This window comes from Dermacentor andersoni, chromosome 11 (genome assembly GCF_023375885.2).
Source record: "Dermacentor andersoni chromosome 11, qqDerAnde1_hic_scaffold, whole genome shotgun sequence".
Taxonomy (NCBI): Eukaryota; Metazoa; Arthropoda; class Arachnida; order Ixodida; family Ixodidae; genus Dermacentor; species Dermacentor andersoni.
In genome coordinates, this window is record NC_092824.1 from 8,635,907 (window position 1) to 8,658,957 (window position 23,051).

The 23,051-nt window shown below is 47.1% G+C and overlaps 1 protein-coding gene across 1 annotated transcript in view; it reads left to right on the plus strand.

Annotated features, from left to right (window-relative positions):
* Positions 1 to 23,051, plus strand: part of ZnT86D (solute carrier family 30 member 7) — a 117,703-nt gene that overhangs the window by 17,273 nt on the left and 77,379 nt on the right. Inside the window, exon 3 of the mRNA XM_050167862.3 lies at positions 15,349 to 15,462. Coding sequence (XP_050023819.2) covers positions 15,349 to 15,462 — 114 coding nt within the window. The remainder of the gene's footprint in view (positions 1 to 15,348; positions 15,463 to 23,051) is intronic.

Sequence of the window (23,051 nt, forward strand, 5' to 3'; positions counted from 1 at the left end):
CCATCTGCCACAATGGCAGCATTTGTCATCCCACAACTTGAAATTACTTGGTGATTTCAGTTAGACCACAAATCGACATCTACAGCTGCAGAACTTGCGGGAATATGGGAGGCTGTCCGTTTTATGAAAATGCAGACATCTCATAAATGAATGCTGTTCTGCGATGCCAAATCAGCATTACAGGTGCTAAAATTCTTTTTAAAGAAAGGACCCTATTACCTGCTCGTGCTGGAAATCACCATACTTCATCACAGTGCCGAGACAAGTGGCCATGTGATCACTTTTCAATGGCTGCCTAGTCATTGTGGTGTGATTGGTAATGAACTCGCTGACAGTGAGGCAAGATCAGCCTTCTCTTCCTCTGATGAGGTATGGATTGCCTACTTGCGACCTGACACCAGCTCTATTATCAAGGCACTCATGCAGGACCTTACAAAGGCATACAGAGCCTAAGATGGCAACATCCACAGACGCCTATATATGATCGACCCAGACGGTAAATACTGTTTGCCCCCAAAGGTTACACGGAGCAAAACGTCATTGCTTCACAGGATTCGGCTGGGCGTTGCTTTCACCCATCGCTACGCGCATCTCATCAGCCAGTCGAACAGCCCTGATTGCGAACACTGCCAGATGCCTGAAACACTGGCACACATATTGTGCGCCTGCCCAGCATATATGCTGGAGCGAAGGACGTTGGAAAGTTTCCTAGCCAGCTTTGGCAGGCAACCACTGTCGGAGGAAGCTATCCTCGGCCCATGGCCTGACACTGCAACTTCAATGCGTGCAAGTAAAGTATTGTTGAAGTTTCTGCAGGACATCAAACTCAACAAGCGACTCTAGCAAGGCAACTGTATCATATACATAAGCACTCATCACTTCTCTTATCATCATCATCTATCACAGTACTTTCACTCCCCTTCCCTCTTCCCCAGTGCAGAGTAGCAGACTAGTACATGCACTGCAGAGTAGCAGACTGCATGTCGGAGCTCTGCACCTGGACCTGACAGGATCATGTACGACATAAATAAACACCTCCCCAGTGATATTCAAATAACTCTACTCGCATTTTTTAACGCTATATGGGCTGCAGGGTACCTCCTTACCACATGGAAAGAAGCCCTTATTCCGATTCTGAAACAAGGCAAAGACCCCACATTAGTTACAAGTTACTGCCCAGTTGCCCTCACAAGTTGTATATGCAAACTTTTCAAAAAAATAATAAACTGTCAACTTTTACACTTCCTTGAATCAAACAAAATCCTTGATCCGTATCAGTGTGGTTTTAGAGTAAAACAGTCTACAACCGACCATCTCGTGCGCATCGAAACAAACATTTGCAATGCCTTCGGACATAAACAATCCTTCTTATCCGCATTTCTCTATATGGAAAAGGCGTACGATACAACTTGATATTACGGAATCCTGCGGAACCTATCGACGCTGGGCATCCGCGGCACTATGTTAAAGATTATAGAAAGCTACCTACACAACCGTACATTCCAGGTGAAAAATAGGTAATGCACTGTCGCGTGCATTCATACAGAAAACTCGGGTACCCCAGGGAGGCGTACTGAGTTGCATGCTCTTTGTCATTAAAATGAGCTCACTTCGTACATCATTACCACTACAATTTTTTATTCTGTCTACGTATACAACATACAAGCAGGTTTCAAATCCTGCAACATAACAGTCCATGAGAGACAAGTACAACAGTGTTTGAACAAAGGATCTAAGTGGGCAGACAAAAACGGGTTCCAAGTGAATCCCAACAAAAGTTCTTGTGTTCTTTTCACGAGGAAGAAAGGGCTTGCTGCAGATCCCACTGTCGAAATATATGGGCAACAAATACCTGTGAACAAAGGGTGCAAATTCCTAAGTGTTGTATTTGACTCCAGGCTTACTTTCATTCCACACATAAAATATCTTAACGCAAAATGTCTAAAAACAATGAACTTACTTAAAATCCTATCCTACACAACATGGGGTAGTGACTGAAAGCGTTTATTGAATATTTACAAAAGCTTAATTTGATCACGATTGGACTATGGTGCCGTGGTATATCACTCTGTCACCCCGAGCGCGCTAAAGATGATAGATCCCGTCTACCATATGGGTATCCGTCTGGCCACTGGCCACAAGCCCTGTCGAAAGCCTATACGTATCCAGATGAATGGTCACTCCATTTAAAGAGAACATACATCAGCTTCACCTATTTTTTCGAAGTGCACTTTAATCAGGAACGTCCGTGTTCCACAAACGTTAACGACTTGACATGTGCAACACTTTTTCGTAATGGGCCCTCTATGAGACTACCTTTCTCACTGCGTGTGAGAGAACTTAGCAAAGAAATAGATGTCCCAATTCTCAAGCATCGCCTAATGCCTTCAGCTAAGCTATTACCACCCTGGGAGTCGCAGGTGACAGAATGTGATGTATCCTTTGCAGAGATCACAAAGCACGCTCCTGAGCTCGAAATCACTATGCATTTCCGTGAACTCCAATCGAAGTACTCCTGCTATGAATTCTACACAGACGCGTCAAGATCACATGCTGACGTATCTTACGCTGCGGTTGGTCCCTCTTTTTCTAAATCTGACGTATTGAACCCCCTAACAAGTATGTTCACTGCAGAAGCCTATGCAGTACTGTCTGCAGTCAAACATATAAAGAAATTAAAACTTGACAGAGCAATCATATTCATAGACTCGTTAAGTCTTGTTAGAGTGTTAATGTCTTTACAAGATCATACAAATCATCTTCAATGAACTCTACTCACTCTTATGCAAGATTTATTTATCACATAGACATGTAGTAATATACTGGGTTCCTGGCCATAGAGGAATCGACGGTAATCTGCTTGCCAACGAAATCGCCAAATCAATAGCATCGTAGGGTATTCGTTCTGCTGCTGTCCCTGCCACAGACACGAAGCCTTATCTACGAAACAAACTGCGAAGCCACTGGCAATGCTTGTGGGATGCTGAAACGAGCAGTAAGCTTCACGTGATTCAGCCGAAGTTAGTGTTCTGGCTCCCAACTACAAAAACACAGAAGAACAGATGTGTTCTTCACTAGACTCAGAATAGGACACACATTTGGCACTCATAACTTTCTCTTGACTGGTAATGAGCCTCCAACCTGTGGTAGATGTGGTGACAGGCTGACCGTACTCCATGTCTTCCTGGAGTGTTGGGAAGCTGAAAGAGACAGGAAGAAACATTTTCCTCTCGCATACCACTATTGTGTCCCTCTTCATCCAGCTATGTTTCTTGGTGAAGAACCGCTTTTTAAGACCAAAGCAGTCCTCGCTTTCTTGAATGATGTGCTACATGTTATAAACCCATTAAATTCGTAGCACATCCTCTTTCCAGAGGATTAGTGTCTCACATATGTTTTATATTGCATGATTCTTTCGCAGTGCATTTTAATGCTCATAGTATACACGTCACCAGGCATTGCCAAAATCTTATTACACATAAATTTTATGCAATTTACAGCAACTTTTTAGGCCCCTTTACAGCCAAGTCACAGCAACTTCACAGAACTCATCTATCTACTGCAAACTCATTAACACTGGCATGGTGCTCTTTGGCCATACCTGGCCCTTGTGCCACTAAACATCACACATTCATTCAAGTCCAATAAAAAGAATTGTCCACGTATTTTTCAACAAAAAAAATTGTAGTTCTCCCCAAAAGGCGAAGCACCGATTGTGACAGCAAATTAGTAGATAGCTGTACGAAGTAAGGATAGTAGTTTTGTCGGCCGTATAAACTTGTAAACATTTGCTTACTAACTAAATTAACAATGATAGAATGTGTAAGCGTGACTCAAAGAGGACGTAGAAAGGAACAGACCCACAGAGACAGCACTGTCTTTGTGTGTCTGTTTCTTTCTACGTCCTTGTTCCATCGTGCTTACACATCCTATCATGGATTCAAACCAACTAGCCCACCAACGTGTTTTAACCAAATTAACCAGCCCAGTGTCACGCGTGCACAAGTAAACATGTACACATCTCGCTCGATGAGCGTGGAAACTCGCTGTCAAAATTGTGGAGTAAGGAATCGCAGCAGCAGCAAGCAAATTGACCTTCATGCATCTCTCACTTCAATGCAAACGAAACGTCGAAAGCACAGTGCCTACGAAGCCACCAGCGCTACACACATGCTGCAAACATTGCAAATCGTTTTGAAGATTAGGCCCGTGCAAGCGCGCACTTTGGCCCCGTCGCAGATTGCTTTCAAGGCACACGAGCACTGGCAATGCATCCCTATGGCATCCACCAAAGGCGTCTACTATGGTGTCCGTGATTCACGGGGCCAATGCTGTAGTAGACGTTGCAGTTGTCTCCACTCTATACAGAGCAGCGGGCGAAAAGGACATCGAGGCACCCTAGCAGCCGCCCGAGAAGAACGCCCCTCCTTCCTCACCTGAACCCCCTGGCTTGCGCGCAACAGGAGAGTGCACGCATCCGGGCCACGTTCCTCGCTTGAACACGCTAGATTGAACCGCGTTCGCTGACTCACCCTCACACGCTTTCACTCATATGGAACCTCATGGCGACGCCGACAGCAGAAATGCACCTGGAGTGTCCATATCATTTCTGTTGCAATAATAACATGTTAACCATGTTTGTTGGTTATAATATGTACATTTATGGATCAAATATTTAGCCGTGTTGAGTGCCCCTAGCAAAAAGAAAAAATTATAGTAAGCGACCAAATTACAGTAGCTTAACTTGCACGCTTCATGCCGGAACATGCTGCGGTTGACTTTTTGCCCTCTGTGGTGATCACTGTAACTTAAGAGTGTGCAGGGCCTGCTGCTACTATATCCATGTAAATGCAGCGATAGAGTAGCTTCCATGCAAATTCTTACATTTAAAATGTAAGTGAATGCATCTCAAAATCCGCTCAAGTGTAAATGTTTTTAATGGTGGCATTAAAAGAAAAAAAAAGGAGCCGCCACTATGGCTTGTCAGAAGTGATGCACGAATCTTCTGCACGGGCTCCGAGATAGGCCCGCTGATTTCTGTGGCATGCTGACAAATCTCGGGAAGCAATGTGCTAGAACTCTCATCATATCTGCGATGAACCAGGTTCAAGTGTCTGCTTATGTGGTGTTTAAAGGATGCTAATAGGAAAATTAAACAATGTGGGTTTATGAAGTTTGCTTTAGTAGTGTATACTACACAACTCATTATTTTTCAATTCCAAAGTAAAATTTTGCTGTGTAAAGTGGGTTTATTCGGGTCGTAGAACAGCAGCAACAAACGCAGCACCAGCAGGTCAGGCACAGCCAGTGAGCAAATTGGGTATAACCATGCGATGGGGGCAACGGGGCTTTTCAGCCTGCCAGTCTTCTTCGTCACAATGACCCCCGAAATTGAAGAGTAGCCATCCTGGCGACTTAGGAAGAGGTGAGGGGATCGTAATATGCCTTCAGCCGGTCAATGTGCACAGTCTCTCGCCCCTAACAATGCAGATCAGGAGATGGCGATACGAGTTCGACCACGTAATTAACTGGTGATGGTTGCGCAACCACGCGGTAGGGCCCGTGGTACTTCGGGAGGAGCTTGGACGAAAGGCCAGTAGCAGCAATAGGCAGGACCCAAAGCCACACGAATGAGTCGATGGGGAAGGGGTGGGCTGAGGTCATGATGCTCTTTTTGGCGGCACTGTTGAGCAGACGTCAAAGAAGGGGCCAGTTGTCGGCATTTCTTGGCATACTGAGCGACTGTAGAAACAGGTGAGCATTCAGCAGGATTCAGCCAGTACAGGAGAACCGTATCGATCGTGCTGGAGGAATGGCAGCCGTAAAGCAGAAAGAATGGTGAGAATCCGGTAGTGGCTTGAGAGGAAGTGTTATATGCATATGTGACGAACGGAAGTGCAAGATCCAAGTTAGAGTGGTCAGACGCAACATACATTGATAGCATGTCACCAAGAGTTCTGTTGAATTGTTCTGTAGTAGCAGTAGTAGTGCGGTGAATAATTTGGCATTCAGATAGGAGTCTGCAGGACGTCCAAGAGGAATGCGCCCCCCTTGCTCAGCAGTTCACGAGGCGCGCCATGGCGGAGAACAAAGTTGTTTAGAATGAACGAGGTAACGTCTTTTGCTGATGCAACAGGCAAGGCAGTGGTTTCAGCATATCGTGTCAAATGAACTATGACGGCAACAACTCATTGGTTGCCTGCGCCAGTAGATGGAAGAGGCCCGTATAAATTAATGCCGACACGACCAAATGGCTGAGCTAGGCAGGGAAGTGGCTGGAGAGATGCGGGACACATTTGCATCGTTGGCAGGCAATGCAGGAGCGTAAATATTTGGGGATGAAGTTGTACATTCCTCGCCAATAATATTGTAGGCAAAGCCGTGTGTAGGTTTTTCACACTCCGCCGTGACCACACTGCAGGCCAGAGTGAAAAGCGTCGCATAAATCTTGTCGAAAGTGGCTACTACTACTAAGAGCCATGTGCAGCCGTCATTGTGGTAGTTATGGCGGTATAAAAGTTTGTCTCGGATGGTGAAATGCTACGCCCATCGGTGTAACGCTCGAGGTGCCAAAGCTGCCGGAGGTTTTTACAAAAAAGTTGAATATCATGACGATCCATGGGTCTTTTCATTGCTCCGAGACCATGTCCAGGATGTCAAGTGGTGAGATATCATGTCTTTAGGTAGAAGTAGTACTGCTGTCTGAAGTAACTGGGAAGTACGAGAGGACATTGGCATCAAAGTGTCTGCGTCCAGAACGATAGGCAACACAGATATCATATTCCTGGATTCGGCAGGCCCACCGAGCGAGGCGGCCCGATGGGTCTTTGAGGTTAGACAACCAGCAAAGAGCGTGATGATCAGTCACCACTTCAAAGGGCCGACCGTAGAAATATGTGCAAAATTTTTGAAGAGCCCATACGATAGCCAGGCACTCTTTTTCTGTTACTGAGTAATTGGACTCAGGTTTTGTGACGGCATGACTGGCATAAGCGACCACGTATTCAGCATTAGTGTTCTTATGTTGTGCGAACACAGCATCTTCGGCCGATGGGTTTGACACGCACGTGAGAGAGGCGCCAGTTTTGAACTCGAGGATGGCGAACGGCAGTGGTAGTGAATGGTGGTGAACTAAGAGTTCAGACGGAGTGAAGAGTGCTGTGCCGTCACCTACAGTCACAAGAGATACTTACAAGAGCGAAAGACCAGGCAGGTATAACAGTGTCTCCTGAAACGGCGATTTTGCAACAAGGGTCGTTGTAGTTGGTGATAATGTCTGTCGAAAACTGAAACAGCTCAATTTCGGCACGGGCGCAGTCAATGATCGCATGATGTGTGGAGAGAAAGTCCCAACCTAATATGACGCTGTGTGAACGTGATGCTAGTTAAAAAAAAAAAAAAAAAAGATGGCACCATACGATTTTGCATTGATTATCGAAGGCTTAACAAGATTACCTGAAAAGATGTATACTTGTTGCCACGTATCGACGTTGCACTTGACTATTTGCAAGGAGCAGAGTTCTTTTCCTCCTTATATCTCCACTCTGGCTACTGAAAGGTGCCCATGGCCGACGCTGACTGTTCTAAAACCGTGTTTGTAACACCAGACGGCTTGTATGAATTGACTGTAAAGCCGTTCGGTCTGTGCAACGTGCCCCCCACTTTCGAACACATGATGGATGGCATCCTACGCGGCCTGAAGTGGCATACTTGTCTCCACTACCTCGACAATGTTGTCGTCCTTGCCCCTGATTTTACGACGCATCTTCGCCGTTGGCGAAGAACTTCACCACTGGCGTCAGTGTGAAGTTCTGTAGGTGCCCTTGGGTCAAAATGGCACAAGATTGGCGGAGACGTGAGTAGGCGACGAAGAGTCGTAAAGGCATCATCAGAGGCTTGTGACCAAGTAGAAAGTTCATTGTCACCTTAAAGAAGTTGGTTTAGTGGTGTGATCACAGCAGCGAAATTGCAAACGAAACGTCGAAATAGGAGCATAGGCCAATGAAGCTGCATAATGCTTTCAAGTTAGTGGGCTTCGGGAATTTGGATACGGTGAAAAGTTTAGGAGGATCAGGAAGAATGCCTTCTTTGGAGACAATGTGGCCTAATATAGTCAGTTGTCTAGCTGCAAATAGGGACTTCTTTAAGTTAAGCTGGAGACCAACATTCCAGAGACAGGTCAAAACTTGATGTAAACGGCGAAGATGTGTCGTAAAATCAGGGGCAAGGACGACAACATTGTCGAGGTAGTGGAGACAAGTATGCCACTTCAGGCCGCGTAGGATGCCATCCATCATGTGTTCAAAAGTGGGGGGCACGTTGCACAGACCGAACGGCTTTACAGTCAATTCATACAAGCCGTCTGGTGTTACAAACACGGTTTTAGAACAGTCAGCGTCGGCCATGGGCACCTTTCAGCAGCCAGAGTGGAGATATAAGGAGGAAAAGAACTCTGCTCCTTGCAAATAGTCAAGTGCAACGTCGATACGTGGCAACAGGTATACATCTTTTCAGGTAATCTTGTTAAGCCTTCGATAATCAACGCAAAATCGTATGGTGCCATCTTTTTTTTTTTTTAACTAGCATGACTAGGGATGCCCAGGGACTACTAGAAGGCTGGATGACACCGCGTTTGAGTGTATCTTTCGCCTGGTCATTGATAATGCATCTTTCAGTCGCCGATACTTGGTAGGGACGCTGTCGAGTGGGTATGGCCCCCAGTGTCGATAGTGTACAAACGGCCGAGTGATGTTGCTTGGCAGTCAAAAGAGGAAGAGAAGCCTTGAAGCAAGTGAAGAAGTTCATCGTGCTGCGTCGTCGTAAGGTTACTGGCAATAGCTGGTGTAAAAGAACGCAGCAGTGTCTCAGGAGGCGATGCCTCGAGAGTGGCAAGATAAGTGGAGTCGTCCACCATGTCAAATATTGAAGATGAGGCCAGGGGCAGGCTTTCACAGCAGCGTAAAGTAATTGGTTCAGCCGATGGGTTTGACACGCACGTGAGAGAGGCGCCAGTTTTGAACTCGAGGATGGTGAATGGCAGTGGTAGTGAACGGTGGTGAACTAAGAGTTCAGACGGAGTGAAGAGTGCTGTGCTGTCACCTACAGTCACAAGAGATACTTACAAGAGCGAAAGACCAGGCAGGTATAACAGTGTCTCCTGAAACGGCGATTTTGCGACAAGGGTCGTTGTAGTCGGTGATAATGTCTGTCGAAAACTGAAACAGCTCAATTTCGGCACGGGCGCAGTCAATGATCGCATGATGTGTGGAGAGAAAGTCCCAACCTAATATGACGCTGTGTGAACATGATGGCAACACGATGAATTCTATGATATAAAGGACCTCCTGAATGACGACACGAGCAGTACAGGTGCTGGATGGCTCGACGTGCTGCGCGTTGGAAGTCCAAAGGGACAGTCCAGAAAGAGGAGTCGTCACTGTTTCTATAATATGGCAAATACAGGCATCTATCGCTAAAGGTGCAGTGCCGGTGTCGACAAGTGCTAGGGTCAATGTTCCTTATATTTCGAGTGCAATAACGTTTTTCAGGGAGGTGTGAGGCCTTATACATTTCGCTGACACCACAGTTCTCGCCTCCTGAACTGCGATTTTTAGTTTTCCTGCTGTAGAAGGCTCCGCCGACAGTGCATGGGGGAAAGGGGGCGACGGCGAGGAGAAGCTAAATGGCGAGTGGAGATTCAGTCTCGACAACAGGAGCAGATTCAAAGGTGTCTGAATAGTTGCAGCATTGTTGGAAACGTGGCGCATATGGATGCACATTGTTGGGGACGTTCGGTGTAAGGAGGCAACAGTGACGTGCCACGTGTCCAGCACAGCCACAATGAAAACAAATTGGACGATTGTCTTCCGTGCGCCAATGGTCTTGAGGTCGTGCATACTGCACCAGTGGCCGGACTGGAGGGGCTACGGGCGGGTGCAAAGGTGGGCAAAGGGGACCGTAGGTCTGTGGTGCAGGCCTCATAGCGACTTCGGCGTACGTCAAGGGAGCGGCAGTCAGAGCCTGCTGGAGAGAAGGCGAAATGTGGTGGGCTACCACATTTTGGATCGATCGATTTGAAATGTGGTATGCCCCCACCTTTGAACACATGATGAATGGCATCCTACGCGGCCTGAAGTGGCATACTTCTCTCCACTACCTCGACAATGTTGTCGTCTTTGCCCCTGATTTTACGACCTATCTTCGCCGTTTACATCAAGTTTTGACCTGTCTCTGGAATGTTGGTCTCCAGCTTAACTTAAAAAAGTGCCTATTTGCAGCTAGACAACTGACTATATTAGGCCACATTGTCTCCAAAGAAGGCATTCTTCCTGATCCTGCTAAACTTTTCACCGTATCCGAATTCCCGAAGCCCACTAACTTGAAAGCACTATGCAGCTTCATTGGCCTACGCTCCTATTTCGACGTTTTGTTTGCAATTTGGCTACTGTGATCACACCACTAAACCAACTTCTTTAAGGCGACAATGAACTTTCTACTTGCTCGCAAGCCTCTGATGATGCCTTTACGGCCAACAGAAAACTCAACTGGATGTGTGTAAGTGGAATCAGAGAAAGCTGACAAGCTACCTCTTCACGGACGAACTCCTTGATCTGTAGCAGCAGTAGGGTGTCTACCAAGTTGACAGTTGCAAATTTCCTGAGTTTTCCAGGGGTCTGTTCGATTCGCCTGCACCACTGTGAACCAGTTCACGGCGGTTCACGAGAAGTTCAGAAACTGTGCAGCTCGATTCCGGAGGTGCAGGCCCAGCGAAACACTCGAAAACACATGCAAAGGTGCAAACGCGGTGTAGACGTTATGCTATGTCAGACTAACGTGCATGGAGTGTGTAAGTTTGAGAGGTCCTGAACTGCAGGTATGATCAGTTTCTGGGGCGTAAATACACACTACAGTTGCGTAGACACATCACACGTGTGTAAGCGGGCTTTTTACGGTGCTCGTGCCCGTGTGCTGCGTCGTCTGCTGCGTCGCTGCTTCGCACCTGTATGCCTGCACCAAGTCGGCACCAACAGTGAAGCGGGTGCAGCAAAATCATGAACCAGCCCTGCACCTTTCCTGCACCTTTTGAAACGAACGTCGTGGTTCTGCGGGCGCCATTGCTGCACCGCTAAAACGAATGGCAGGGTGCAGCACCTCGTGAACTGGTTCAAGTGGTGCAGGCGAATCTAATGTACCCCAGGTTTTCCCTTAGTGCCCCTGCAAAATTTCTTGAGTGAAACAGAACTTTGTTTTATGTCAAGACGGGCTCACACCATGTTGCCCAATGCTATCACTCTCTAGTAAGCATGTTAAAAAATAAAAATGACTTAATCCAGTTTGAATACAGTCCAACCCGGCTATATTGAACTCGCAAAAGAACGCCTATCAGTTCGATATAGAGCATAATTCGATATAAGCCTGCTAAATAATTGGATGTCATAAAAGCACATACCATTTATAAAATCACTTTATCGATGGAATTAGCATAGTTTCGCATGAAATAGTCCTGCATTTTCTTCTGCTTGGGCAATTTCGCTGCCTGTGACGCACGCACTTCTCCACATTGTCTAAGGAGTCGAAGCAGCTGAGGCCGCAACCTTCCGCATTCGTGCAAGAGCACCGGAATAGTGCGAGCGCACCAATCACTTCGGAGGACGTGGGCAAAGGACAGTCGTTGCTTTCCTCATTGTGCCCAATTTCACTTGTGCTCGGTACGATGTCGGCAATGTAGTTTGCACTCGCGAACTCGTCCACCGTTGATTCGTCAACAGCTTCCGGAAATTCTGACAGCTCGCTCCAAACTTCGACAACACAGGCAATGGCTTCGTTGCATTCATCAGTCATCACTGAGCACGCGGAAGCCGACACGGCTGAAACTATTTCGGATGAATCACTCGTTACACGGCCGTGCGTACGCGTCGGGTCGAGTTTGGCCGCTTTATCCCTAATCTCCCCTTATTCTTCAAGATCGTGCTGAGAGTGCTCCTCGGAATCTTGCATGCTGCAGGGACATCCGACTTGTCACCGCGTTCGACCCGATTTATGATTTAGAGCTTCACAACGAAAGGCGAATTCTGCCGCTTCATCACGGCAACAGTGCGGGAGAAGGCCCACAAGATGCACACACAATGAACCAGAAAAGCAGCGAGACAACTCGCACTTTCGCCACCTTGCACGACGAGGGCACAAGAGCCTCTGATTGGCTGTCTGAGCAAGCGCTGCAGGTGGGCCAGGATCATTTTTTGCAGGGGGGTGGCGACGGTTCGCTCAACGCCGCGCAGTCATGGTAGGGAGAGCGGTTGGATGGAGCCGCGCCGACGGGTTTCCCCGCCACCACGAGAGAAAGCCAACTTCTGGGGGCATTTTTCCGCAGCCTGTTGTTCGATATATCAGTAGTCACTGCTATTTTTGTTCGATGTAAGCGGAATTTTCGCTATATATACTCATTGTAACTATACCCTGTCCAAAAATTATTCAATATATAATAATTCGATGTAAACGGGTTCGACTGTAGTAAGGAGTAGCGCTTATTTTATTCAAAACAGAAAACGGAAGGCCGGGGTTAATAAACTGCGCAGTGAATAAAATACCTTCAAAAAGAATGACAAAACCCACTGCAAATCGAGTTGAACATTCTCAAATACGAATAGGAAGGAGATGCATACCAAATGAAATATTTCCGAATATGAACTATTTCTATCAACTGATAGCAAGCTCATTGGTATGAGGCCCGAACTTTGTCACAAATGAGATTCTCTCCCAACAGCTGGTAATTAAGTCAACCTCAACTGTCCTGACATACTGTCAGCCCCCGCACAATGCCTCAGTGTTGCATCTCACTGATTTAAAGATTTTATTTTGGTTTGGATAAGGGACACCTGCATCTCGGCGTCAGCCAACACTTCGTTTTCTTTTAGCTCAAGCTCCTTCAAAGAAGTGGCGGCACACTTCCTTTCCCGTTCATTCCTCAATGTGTAGGTCCTTTCTGTTCTCGTCCTTCTGCCGCACGTTTGCCCCACGGTCCATTTGGGGCATCCTCTTGGTTAGTTGTACAGTCAACGTCCGATTTTTGACACTCCCTAGGGGCCGCGAAAACGTCCGAAAAACTGGGCATTTCGAAAAAGCGAGGATGACAAAAAAATGAATGCATGTCTTTTACTGATCTTGAGGGCTCGAAATTGCCACAGAACCATCCGAAAAAGCTATGAAGGACTGCCAGTACACTTATTAGGCATATCGGTGCTCGTACTGTGACAGGAGATGGCGGGTGCACGCGTGTATAATTAAGGAATGCGTACCGTGTTCCATGACAATTGCCCCTTCCTACGCTTGTTATGCTTCACTGTGTAACATTTCTGTACTGAGGCAAAGCTGACTTTCGAGACCCGGCATTATGCAATGCGCCGTGCTTTCCGAGCTCCGAAGCCAATCGCCAGGACCAGAAAGGCGGAGTTGGTGCCATTACTGACAGCGGCAAGTCCTTTAAATAAAAAACACTGCACCAAACGGCAAGAAACTTAATAGCAAATGTTGAAGCAGCTACGCCTGGCGTTGCTGCGGTGATGGCTACGGCTCCCAGCGGATCTGTGTGAGAGCGCTGGTTCGAGGCGGCGAGATACTCAAAATCGAAGGTGGTAGCTTTGACTAATGCTGTTTCAGATCTGCAGTGACGGCAAAAAGTCCGGACAGTCGGACAGCGAAAGGTTCTTGCGTCCGAAATTTCAGACGTTCTTATACATTGACCAAGTCGGTCGTTGACTGTACAGTGGCAACTCCTCCAGCCGTCGACATGGCGTCAACGACGATTCGTTACGATTCCTCTCTCTTTTACTCGAGCCAGCTAGCGTTATCGCGACGTTCGTTCCCTTTTGATAAAATTACAGCAAATTTTTCCTGATAGAAGCAAAAATTCCCCAAATTCCCCCAAAATTTTCCTGAGTATTCCAGACTATTCAACATCCCTGAGAATTCCCGGTTTTCCTGGTTTTCCCGGTTGGTAGACACCCTGAGTAGTGAAGTGTTATCCAGGGGCAACAGCCAAGCTCGACATTGAAGTGACCTGAGGAGGAGATTGGCGGGTGGCTATGCATTGTTTGCGTAGTTCGTCGAAGCTTTGACAGAGACTGACGAGTTCAGAGACTGTCGCCAGATTTTTCGCCAACAGCATCTGGAAGGCGTTGTCTTCAGTGCCTTTTAATATATGGTAGATCTTCTCGGCATCAGCCATTGTGATGTTAACGCGGTTACAGAGGTTGACATCTTCTATATAGCTGGTAAATGTCTCCCCACACTGTTGAGCACGACCACACAAACGTTGCGCAGCATGGAGCTTGTGAACAGCAGGGTGCCCGAATACCTCTGTCACGTTAGTTTTGAAGGCTGTCCACGTCGTGAGATCCCATTCATGGTGGCCACACGCTAGCGACACCACTCAAATAAAACGACATGTAATTCAGTTTTTTGGTGTCATCTCAGTGGTTGTGGAAGCTCACCCGGTCGTAGTCAGCGAGCCAGTCTTCTACGCCATGGTCTTCGGTACCGTTGAAGATGGGTGGGTCGCGTTGATGCAACGAGCCGGGCCAGACCACGATAGTCACCGGGGCAGCGGGTTGTGGTTGTGGTGGTCCTTCTTCCGGCATAATGAAGACAAGCTGTAGTGTCCGATTGCGAAGTTCCAGAATTCCTGTTGTATCCAGCAGCTCCACCAATTGTAAAGGGGGTTTATCCGGGACATAGAGCAGCAGCGACAAACACAGCACCAGCAGGTAGGGCGAAGCCAGAGAGCGAAATGGGTATGAGCCACGCGAGGGGGGGGGGGGGGGTGGCAACGGGGCTTTTCAGCCTGCAGATCTTTGTCACAGCTGCAGTTTGCCTCTGCAATTACAGTATGACCATGTACAGTATGGTCTTCACGCCCATCCAACCGAAACAGCACGAGCATGTCAGGTGTCCTCTGCCTCACATCGGCTGCTGAAAATCATTGGTGTAGGACACAGTTGTCGGCACAGAAACCGATTCCTGGAGCAAATTAAAATATAAATTACTCTAATCTTTGCGTTTTGACCGTTGCTGAAGCATTGTCAGGTTGTATAGTAAGCAAACGTAGAACAAAAGTGATATGCATGGTTTGTGTCGCTGTGCCCCTTCAAAGCCCTGGTTGAGCTGACGCAGCACTGACCACAAGGTAAAGGCAGCTCGTACAAAATGTATTGGAATGTGACCGTGCCATCAGAATGCACTTGGTAGTCAGTAAAAAGCCACGTTTCTGTGTACACATTGATGCCTTTGTTACGCTGGTGCTTGATGATTGTGTAGTGATACACACCGTGTTGTTTTCTCCTTTTTTTTCAGCCTGGGCCTGATCTCAGATTCATTCCACATGTTCTTCGATTGCACGGCATTGCTCGCAGGCCTGGCAGCTTCAGTCATCACAAAGTGGCGTGCAAATGAAAGGTTTTCCTATGGGTAAGTGTTTCCAGTGGCCATATTTGGACTAAAACACGTGGGGCTAGTTGGTGCATAGCTTTCAAAAGGTGAAGCGCCAATAGTGACGACACACAAGAAGGAATGCAGACAGGACAAGGCGCTATTTGCAACTGTTTATTGAAGTCACAGGTGACTGATTATATAGCCATGAGGAATGATTATATAGCCATGAGTAATTTAGATATTGTGGGGATGCGCGACTCTCACGCGTCCCCTGATATCTTGTTTTCCCGCATAGCTCCCATCGCCTGCAGTGTGGCTTCGCCGCGTGGCCTGGCGCCCGCGGCGGTCGGAGTGGTACAAGCGCAGTGCGAGAGATGGCGCGAGTGTTGCGCTGCTGCGGGGTTACTTGGGTGCGGGGAAGACAAGGTGCGGGCCAGCGAGCAGCGCGGACGTCCCGCGCGCGCGCCGATCCATGCTTCTGCGAGACTGCCTCGCTTGGCCTACCTTCGAATGCGCCACCGTTTGCGTGACCGTACGCGCGAACGACCAGGCGTTGTGATCCAGCATGGGGCGAACACATTCGCTCGTTATATGGTCGCGGTGAGTCGGACTTCTAGATTTGTCGCACACCCATCGGCATGTTTTGTGGATTGCTACTCGGCTAGTCGGCATTGATCTATGAAAGGTGCAATAAATGCCCTTGTGATTGTTTGCCCTACTGTGTTGTCGTTCCTTTGTCCCAAGAGCACGGGAGGAGAACCCCACAATTTAGAATAAGAGTGATTCCCTTCATATATATCCTCAGTGTTCTCGCACGTGCACATTCACATAGTCAGTGTCCCTCTTTTTTCATTCCCCTCTCCTCATGGCTATATAATCAGCCACCTGTGACTTCAATAAACAGTTGCAAGTTGCCTTGTCCTGTCTGTATTCCTTCTTGTGTGTCGTCACTATTGGCGCTTCACCTTTTGAAAGCCGTATTTGGATACCGATCACCCTGCAGAGGAAATCCCCAAGGAGCACGTGCAACGGAAATAGCATTTGTTCTATTACCCTGCTGGCCATCTGTTTGCACTACATTCCTTCTCAAACCTTCCTTCTGCTGACAATAACTGATATTCAAAATAATGTACCGTATTTACTCGATTCTGCGCACCCTCAATTGTAACGCGCACCCGTTTGCCATGACCTAAAGAAAGAAAAGTCCATTACAGTACCGCGTACCTCATTCTTTCATACAGAAAACAACTTTCTCTCATTTCAAAAAAACAAGGATTTGCTCCCAATGGACTAAAGTTGCGACAAATAAAAAAGTCACAGGTAATTGTGAAAGGCGAAGCATCGATTACGATAGCAAATTAGTCAACAGCTATACGAAAAGCAAGGATCATGCGAAAAAAGCAGGGGCAGAAGAAAGCAGGGGCAGAAGAAAGCAGGGGCAGAAGAAAGCAGGGGCAGAAAAAGCCGGGGCAGAAAGAGCCGTGGTAGACAAACAGCACACAAATTACGACATCTTCATTTAAGGGGGGAAGTGGGTATTCTGACCTTCATTAAGAATTCCTTAACCAAATTTAATGAAACTGCACAGTCTGGTTCAGTTCTTTGTGCCAATTCCAAATATGCAATTGTTCTTAAAATATGCCAATAATTAGCATTGTTTCTGGGAACAATGGAGCAAAAACTACTAATCAATATCTTACTTTATGCACATAGCTGGATACTAGGGCTTTGAATAGTGTTTTGGTATAACAATTATTAACAATTGTACAGCACATCAAAGCGCTTTCTGTTCAAAATGGGTTCAAAGTGACTGTTTAATGTACGGACAATAATATAATATTAAAACTGAGATACAAAAATCCGGTCCTACCATTGTGTGCATTATTCATGCAGCTCAGCACTGCAACAAAAATTACGATTCTAGGTGCCTCGATTACTGCGAAATCGCTCCCGGAAGGAGGCAAATATTTAAAAATTCATCTTTTGAGAAAACAAAAAAAAAAGCAGACATGCTTATTTTTCAGGGTGTCTACCAACCGGGAAAACCGGGAATTCTCAGGGAATTTGAACAGACTGAAGATACTCAGGAAATACTCAGGGAATTTGTGCTTCTATCAGAGAAAATTAGATGCTACTTTATTGAAAGGGAATGAAAGTCGCATTAATGCTGGCTCCAGTAACATAGGAATCGCAACAAATCGTTATTGACGCCATGTCATCGGCACAATGTATTGCCAGAGTAGTTAACGTCCAATTTTCCTGACACCTGATTTTTCGGACATGCCTGATAATTCGCACAATTTTGCGGCACCACCACGTGCTCCATATAGTCAGTGTATATTGCCCTGACTGCAGGTCTGAAATGGCATTAATGAAAGCCACCACCGCCGCCATTTTGATTATTTTGCCGCCTCGAAACGGCACTCGCACGCAGATCCGCTGCCAGCCGTAGCCACCACCACGGCAACATGAGGCCTAGCTGCTTCTACGTTCGCTATGGGGCTCCTGCATTGCCCAGGTGGTGCTGTGAATGGATGGATGGATGGATGTTATGAGTGTCCCCTTCGGAACGGGGCGGTGGGTTGTGCCACCGAGCCCTTGCTATTACACTGCTTAATGTTAAAAACTAGGTTAAAAAAGAAATAGAGATAAAAACCAAAATGAACTCCCAGTACCAAATTTTCTGACTACCCATTGAGAGCTTTGCTTTTGTATGTCTCCGTTTTCTGTTGTTTCCCTACTTTTCTTCCACCATTCTTCCAATCGCCTCTTCCTATTCTCTATTGCGGACATGTTTACTTTTCCTCTGCTCTCACTGAACCCAAGGGCTTCAAGGACGCCAGTGGTGCCTAAATCGATTGCTGGGCAGATGTCTTCACATTCTAATAAAGCATGCTCCATCGTTTCCCTAGATTTACCGCAGCAAGAACATGCTTCTTCTTCCTTCTTATATCTCGTTTTATAAGTGCGTGTTCTAAGGCATCCCGATCTCGCTTTGAAAAGTAATGAGCTTTCCTTTGAGTTATCATAAATTGTTTCTTTCCTAATTTCGTTTTTTCCTCTTAAGTAGTCACTCAAGGCCAGTTCCTTTTGCATTGCCGCCACCCATGAAATTATTTCAGCATCTCTAACTTTCCGCTTGACCTTTTTTGCTGTGTTGCCCACCCTACATGCCGCATACTTGCTGGTAAGCTTTCTAGTTCTTTTCCTCCACTGTGAATCAATGTTTTTCCTGTACAGATACCTGAACGCTCTCCCAGCCCATTTACTTTCTTCCATATTCCTCAGCCGTTCTTCAGACTCAATTTTACTGCGAGCTTCCCTCACTTCAAAACTAGTCCAGCCCATATCACCCTGCACAGCTTCATTTGCAGTATTCCCGTGAGTGCCCAATGCGAGGCGACCCACTGACCTTTGGTTCCCGTCGAGTCCTGATTGTACCCCTGATTTATAGCAAACAACCGCATTTCCAAAAGTAAGTCCTAGAACCATTACACCTTTCCACATACCTCGGAGCACCTCGTACCTATTGTATCCCCATAGCGCTCTGTGCTTCATTATGGCTGCATTTCTCTTCCCCTTCACTGTTATTGTTTTTTCCTGTGTTTTCATATATCTATTGCCTTCGTTTATCCAAATACCAAGGTATTTATATTTTGTTACCCGAGGTATTTCTTGGCCCTGTATCGCCACTCTCTGTTCACTGTTTTCATTGAATACCATAACACATTATTTTCTAACAATAAACTTCAAACGTAAATCGTTGCCTTCCTGTCCACAGATATTAGCCAGACGTCGCAAATGACTTTGCTTGTTAGCTAGCAACACAATATCGTCTGCATAAAATAAACCTGGAAGCTGCTGCTCTACTACTGTACCCGCCTGTTTTTGCGAGAGATTAAAGCCGATATTACTTCCTTCTAGCGCCCTCTCCATCCTCACCATGTACATCATAAACAGCAGTGGGAATAAAGGGCACCCCTGCCTCAGTCCCTTGTTGATATGAACTTTCTCCTTGCTCCTCATCCCTTCCCATTCAACGCAAACGGTATTTTCTAAATAAATCTCTCTCAAAAGCTGCAGACAATTGTCGCCTAAGCCTTCCCCTTCCAAAATATCCACCAAAATGTTGCGGTCTATGTTGTCGTAGGCTCCTCTAATGTCCAAGAAGGCCACATACAATGATCTCCTTTCTCCTTTTGATATTTCAATACACTGAGTAAGAACAAATAAGTTATCATCTAAACGCCTACCTATTCTGAAGCCATTCTGAAGTTCTCCCAAAATGCCATTATTCTCTGCCCAAGCTTGAAGCTTTAATTTGATTGCCTGCATTGCTAGTCTGTATATTACCGATGTAATGGTCAGCAGTCTACATGAGTGAATTCTATCTTTCTCCCCTTTGCCATTATAAATTAAATTCATTCTACTTTGTCGCCAACTGTCTGGTATTCGTCTATCTTTTAAAGCTTTTTCCACTGCTTTCACCAGAGCTTCCTTACTTTTTGGTCCTAGTTCATTTATCAGTGTAACGGGAACCTCGTCTAGCCCTGTGGCTGTGCGCTTAGGAATTTTCTCTTCCGCTTTCTTCCAGTTTAAATTTGTCAGCACCAGCTCCTTTTCCATCTGGTTCTCTTTCATGCTCTTTTTTTAATCGAATACAACCTCGTCATTGCCTTGGAAAGATTCAGCTGTTATTTTTTGGATGCAATTTGAAGCCGCTTCCTCTTCCAGTTTGTTTCCATCTTCGTCTAGAATATGTTATTGCATTGTTGTTGACTTGCTGCCTAATAATTTTATGTGGTTCCAAAATATTGTTACGGGAAGGAAGAAGCGTGCGTCTATTTACAGATGGTTTTTAATGGCTGAGCCAGCAAGCGTAGAGCAGCGATAATGCTACACTCTTCTTTGTCGTCTCCAAGGCCACCATCGTCGTCCTCCTTTTCCCACATTACCGACTGTGACATTACCCCTGTCGGAAAAAGCACCTTATTGGTGCGGCTCATCGGTCTGAGAAAGGTAGGGTTTGAGGCGGCTGATGTGGATGATGTCAGAGAAGCGTGAAGGCACCGTGGCATCCAGCTGAGACACTTCATATGTGACAGGGGTCACCTGGCGAAGGATGCAGTAAGGGCCATAGTACCACGAGAGGAATCTTTCCGAAAGACCAACACGCCGAGTTAGATACCAAACTAGCACAAGAGCACCTGGTTCGTAGTGCACGTCGTGATGTCGCTGGTCGTAACAGCACTTCTGGCGTATCTGTGAAGCAGAAAGACGAATGCGGGCAATCTGGCTTGCTTGGGTCGCTGTGGCTATGACATCCCAAGTGTATTCTGTCGGCGAGTCGAGTGTGGCCGAAAGGAGAGTCTCGAAAGGCAAAGTCGACTCACGTCCGAAGAGGAGATAGAAGGGTGAATATCCAGCTGTGTCGTGGCGCGAGGAATTGTAGGCGAAGGTGACGGATGGTAGAGCAATGTCCCAGTCGCGATGATCGGAGGAAACATGCATTGCCAACATGTCAGTTAATGTGCGGTTCAGGCGTTCGGTAAGACCGTTACTTTGAGGATGGTAAGCAGCAGTAAGTTTGTGTTTAGTAGCGCATGATCGAAGTAGGTTGTCTGACTTTGGGAAGAAAGCATCTTCCGCGATTGGTGAGAAGTTGACGAGGTGCACCGTGGTGTAAGATAAAGTCATGAAGCAAGAATTCCGCGACGTCTGTAGCACAGCTGGTCGGTAGGGCTCTAGTAATGGCATAGCGAGTTGTATAGTCCGTAGCAACGGCAATCCACCTATTTCCGTCATTTTATATAGGGAATGGTCCGAGAAGATCAATGCCAACACGAAAAAAAGGGTCCGCCGGTATATCCAAAGGCTGCAGCAGTCCGGCGGGAGGCATAGCTGGTCTTTTCCGGCGTTGACACGACTCACACGCGGCAACATAGCGCTGGACGGAGCGGTTGAGACGGGGCCAGAAAAACCGTCGCCGAATTCGGTCATAGGTCCGCGTGATGCCAAGGTGTCCAGCGGTGGGAACTTCATGCAGTTGCTGCAGTACAATTTGTCGCAGATGAGACGGAATGATGGTTAGGAGCTCGGGCCCGTCGGGGTGCATGTTGCGGCGATACAGGATGCCATTTTGTAGTACGAACATGTGAAGGGATGAGTCAGAGAGCGAAAGAATGCAGATCGGTGCGACATCCACTAAGCCGTCCGGTACATTGACGGGATGACGAGACAGGCAGTCGGCATCCTGATGTAGACGACCCGACTTGTAGACGACAGTGTATGTGCATTCCTGTAGCCGTAGGGCCCAGGGGCTGAGGCGTCCGGTGGGATCCTTGAGGGAGGAAAGCCAACAAAGGGCGTGGGGGTCGGTTGTAACTGTAAATGGTCGACCATATATGTAGGGTCGGAACTTGCCCACCGCCCAAATGAGGGGGAGACACTCGCGCTCAGTAATTGTGTTATTGCGCTCTGCGGGAGAGAGGAGGCGGCCGGCGTAGGCGATAACGCGGTCGTGCCCACATTGGTGTTGAGCTAAAACTGCGCCTATGCCGTAGCTGCTGGCGTCAGTGCGGATTTTTGTCGGAGTGGAGGCGTCAAAATGAGCGAGGACAGGAGGTGTGAGCAGCGTGATGAGTTGCGAGAAAACAGACGCCTGTTCAGAGCCCCAACAGAAAGAAATGTCTTTCTTCAGGAGGTCAGTTAGGGTACGGGCAACATGGGCGAAATTTTCCACAAACCTGCGGAAGTACGAGCAAAGGCCAATAAAGCTGCGAACATCTTTGGCACAAGTTGGTGTGGGGAAATTCTGCACAGCATGAACTTTAGCGGGGTCGGGGTGAATGCCTGACGAATCGACGAGGTGTCCGAGCATGGTTATTTGGCGGTGACCGAAGTGGCACTTGGATGAGTTGAGCTGTAAGCCAGCGGTGCGAAAAACAGAAAGAACAGATGAAAGTCTTTCAAGATGCGTCGCAAAAGTTGAAGAGAATACGATGACGTCATCCAAGTAGCACAAACAGATGGACCATTTCAAACCACGTTAAGAGCATGTCCATCATCCGTTCAAAGGTCGCCGGGGCATTGCACAAGCCAAAAGGCATTACCTGGAACTGATATAGGCCGCCTGGTGTGACGAATGCGGTCTTTTTACGGTCCATTTCATCCACGGCAATTTGCCAATATCCAGAGCGAAGGTCTATAGATGAAAAATAAGTGGCACCGTGGAGACAGTCCAGAGCATCGTCAATGCGGGGAAGTGGATATACATCTTACTTGGTGATCGTGTTTAGATGACGATAGTCAACACAGAATCGCCAGCTGTTATCCTTCTTTTTGACGAGAACAGGGGACGCCCACGGGCTGGAAGAGTGTTCAATAATCCCTTTAGCAAGCATCTTGTCAACCTCGCTCTGGATAACTTGTCGCTCAGAAGGTGACACCCGGTATGGGCGTCAGCGAACAGGTGCTGCATCGCCGGTATTTATACGATGCTTCACGACCATAGTTTGACACAAAGGGCGATCGTTCAGATAGAAAATGTTGGAGTAGGACTCGAGGAGGCCATGGAGCTCTGCGGCTTGTTGGGTGGAGAGGTCCGGTGCAATCATCTTTGTAAA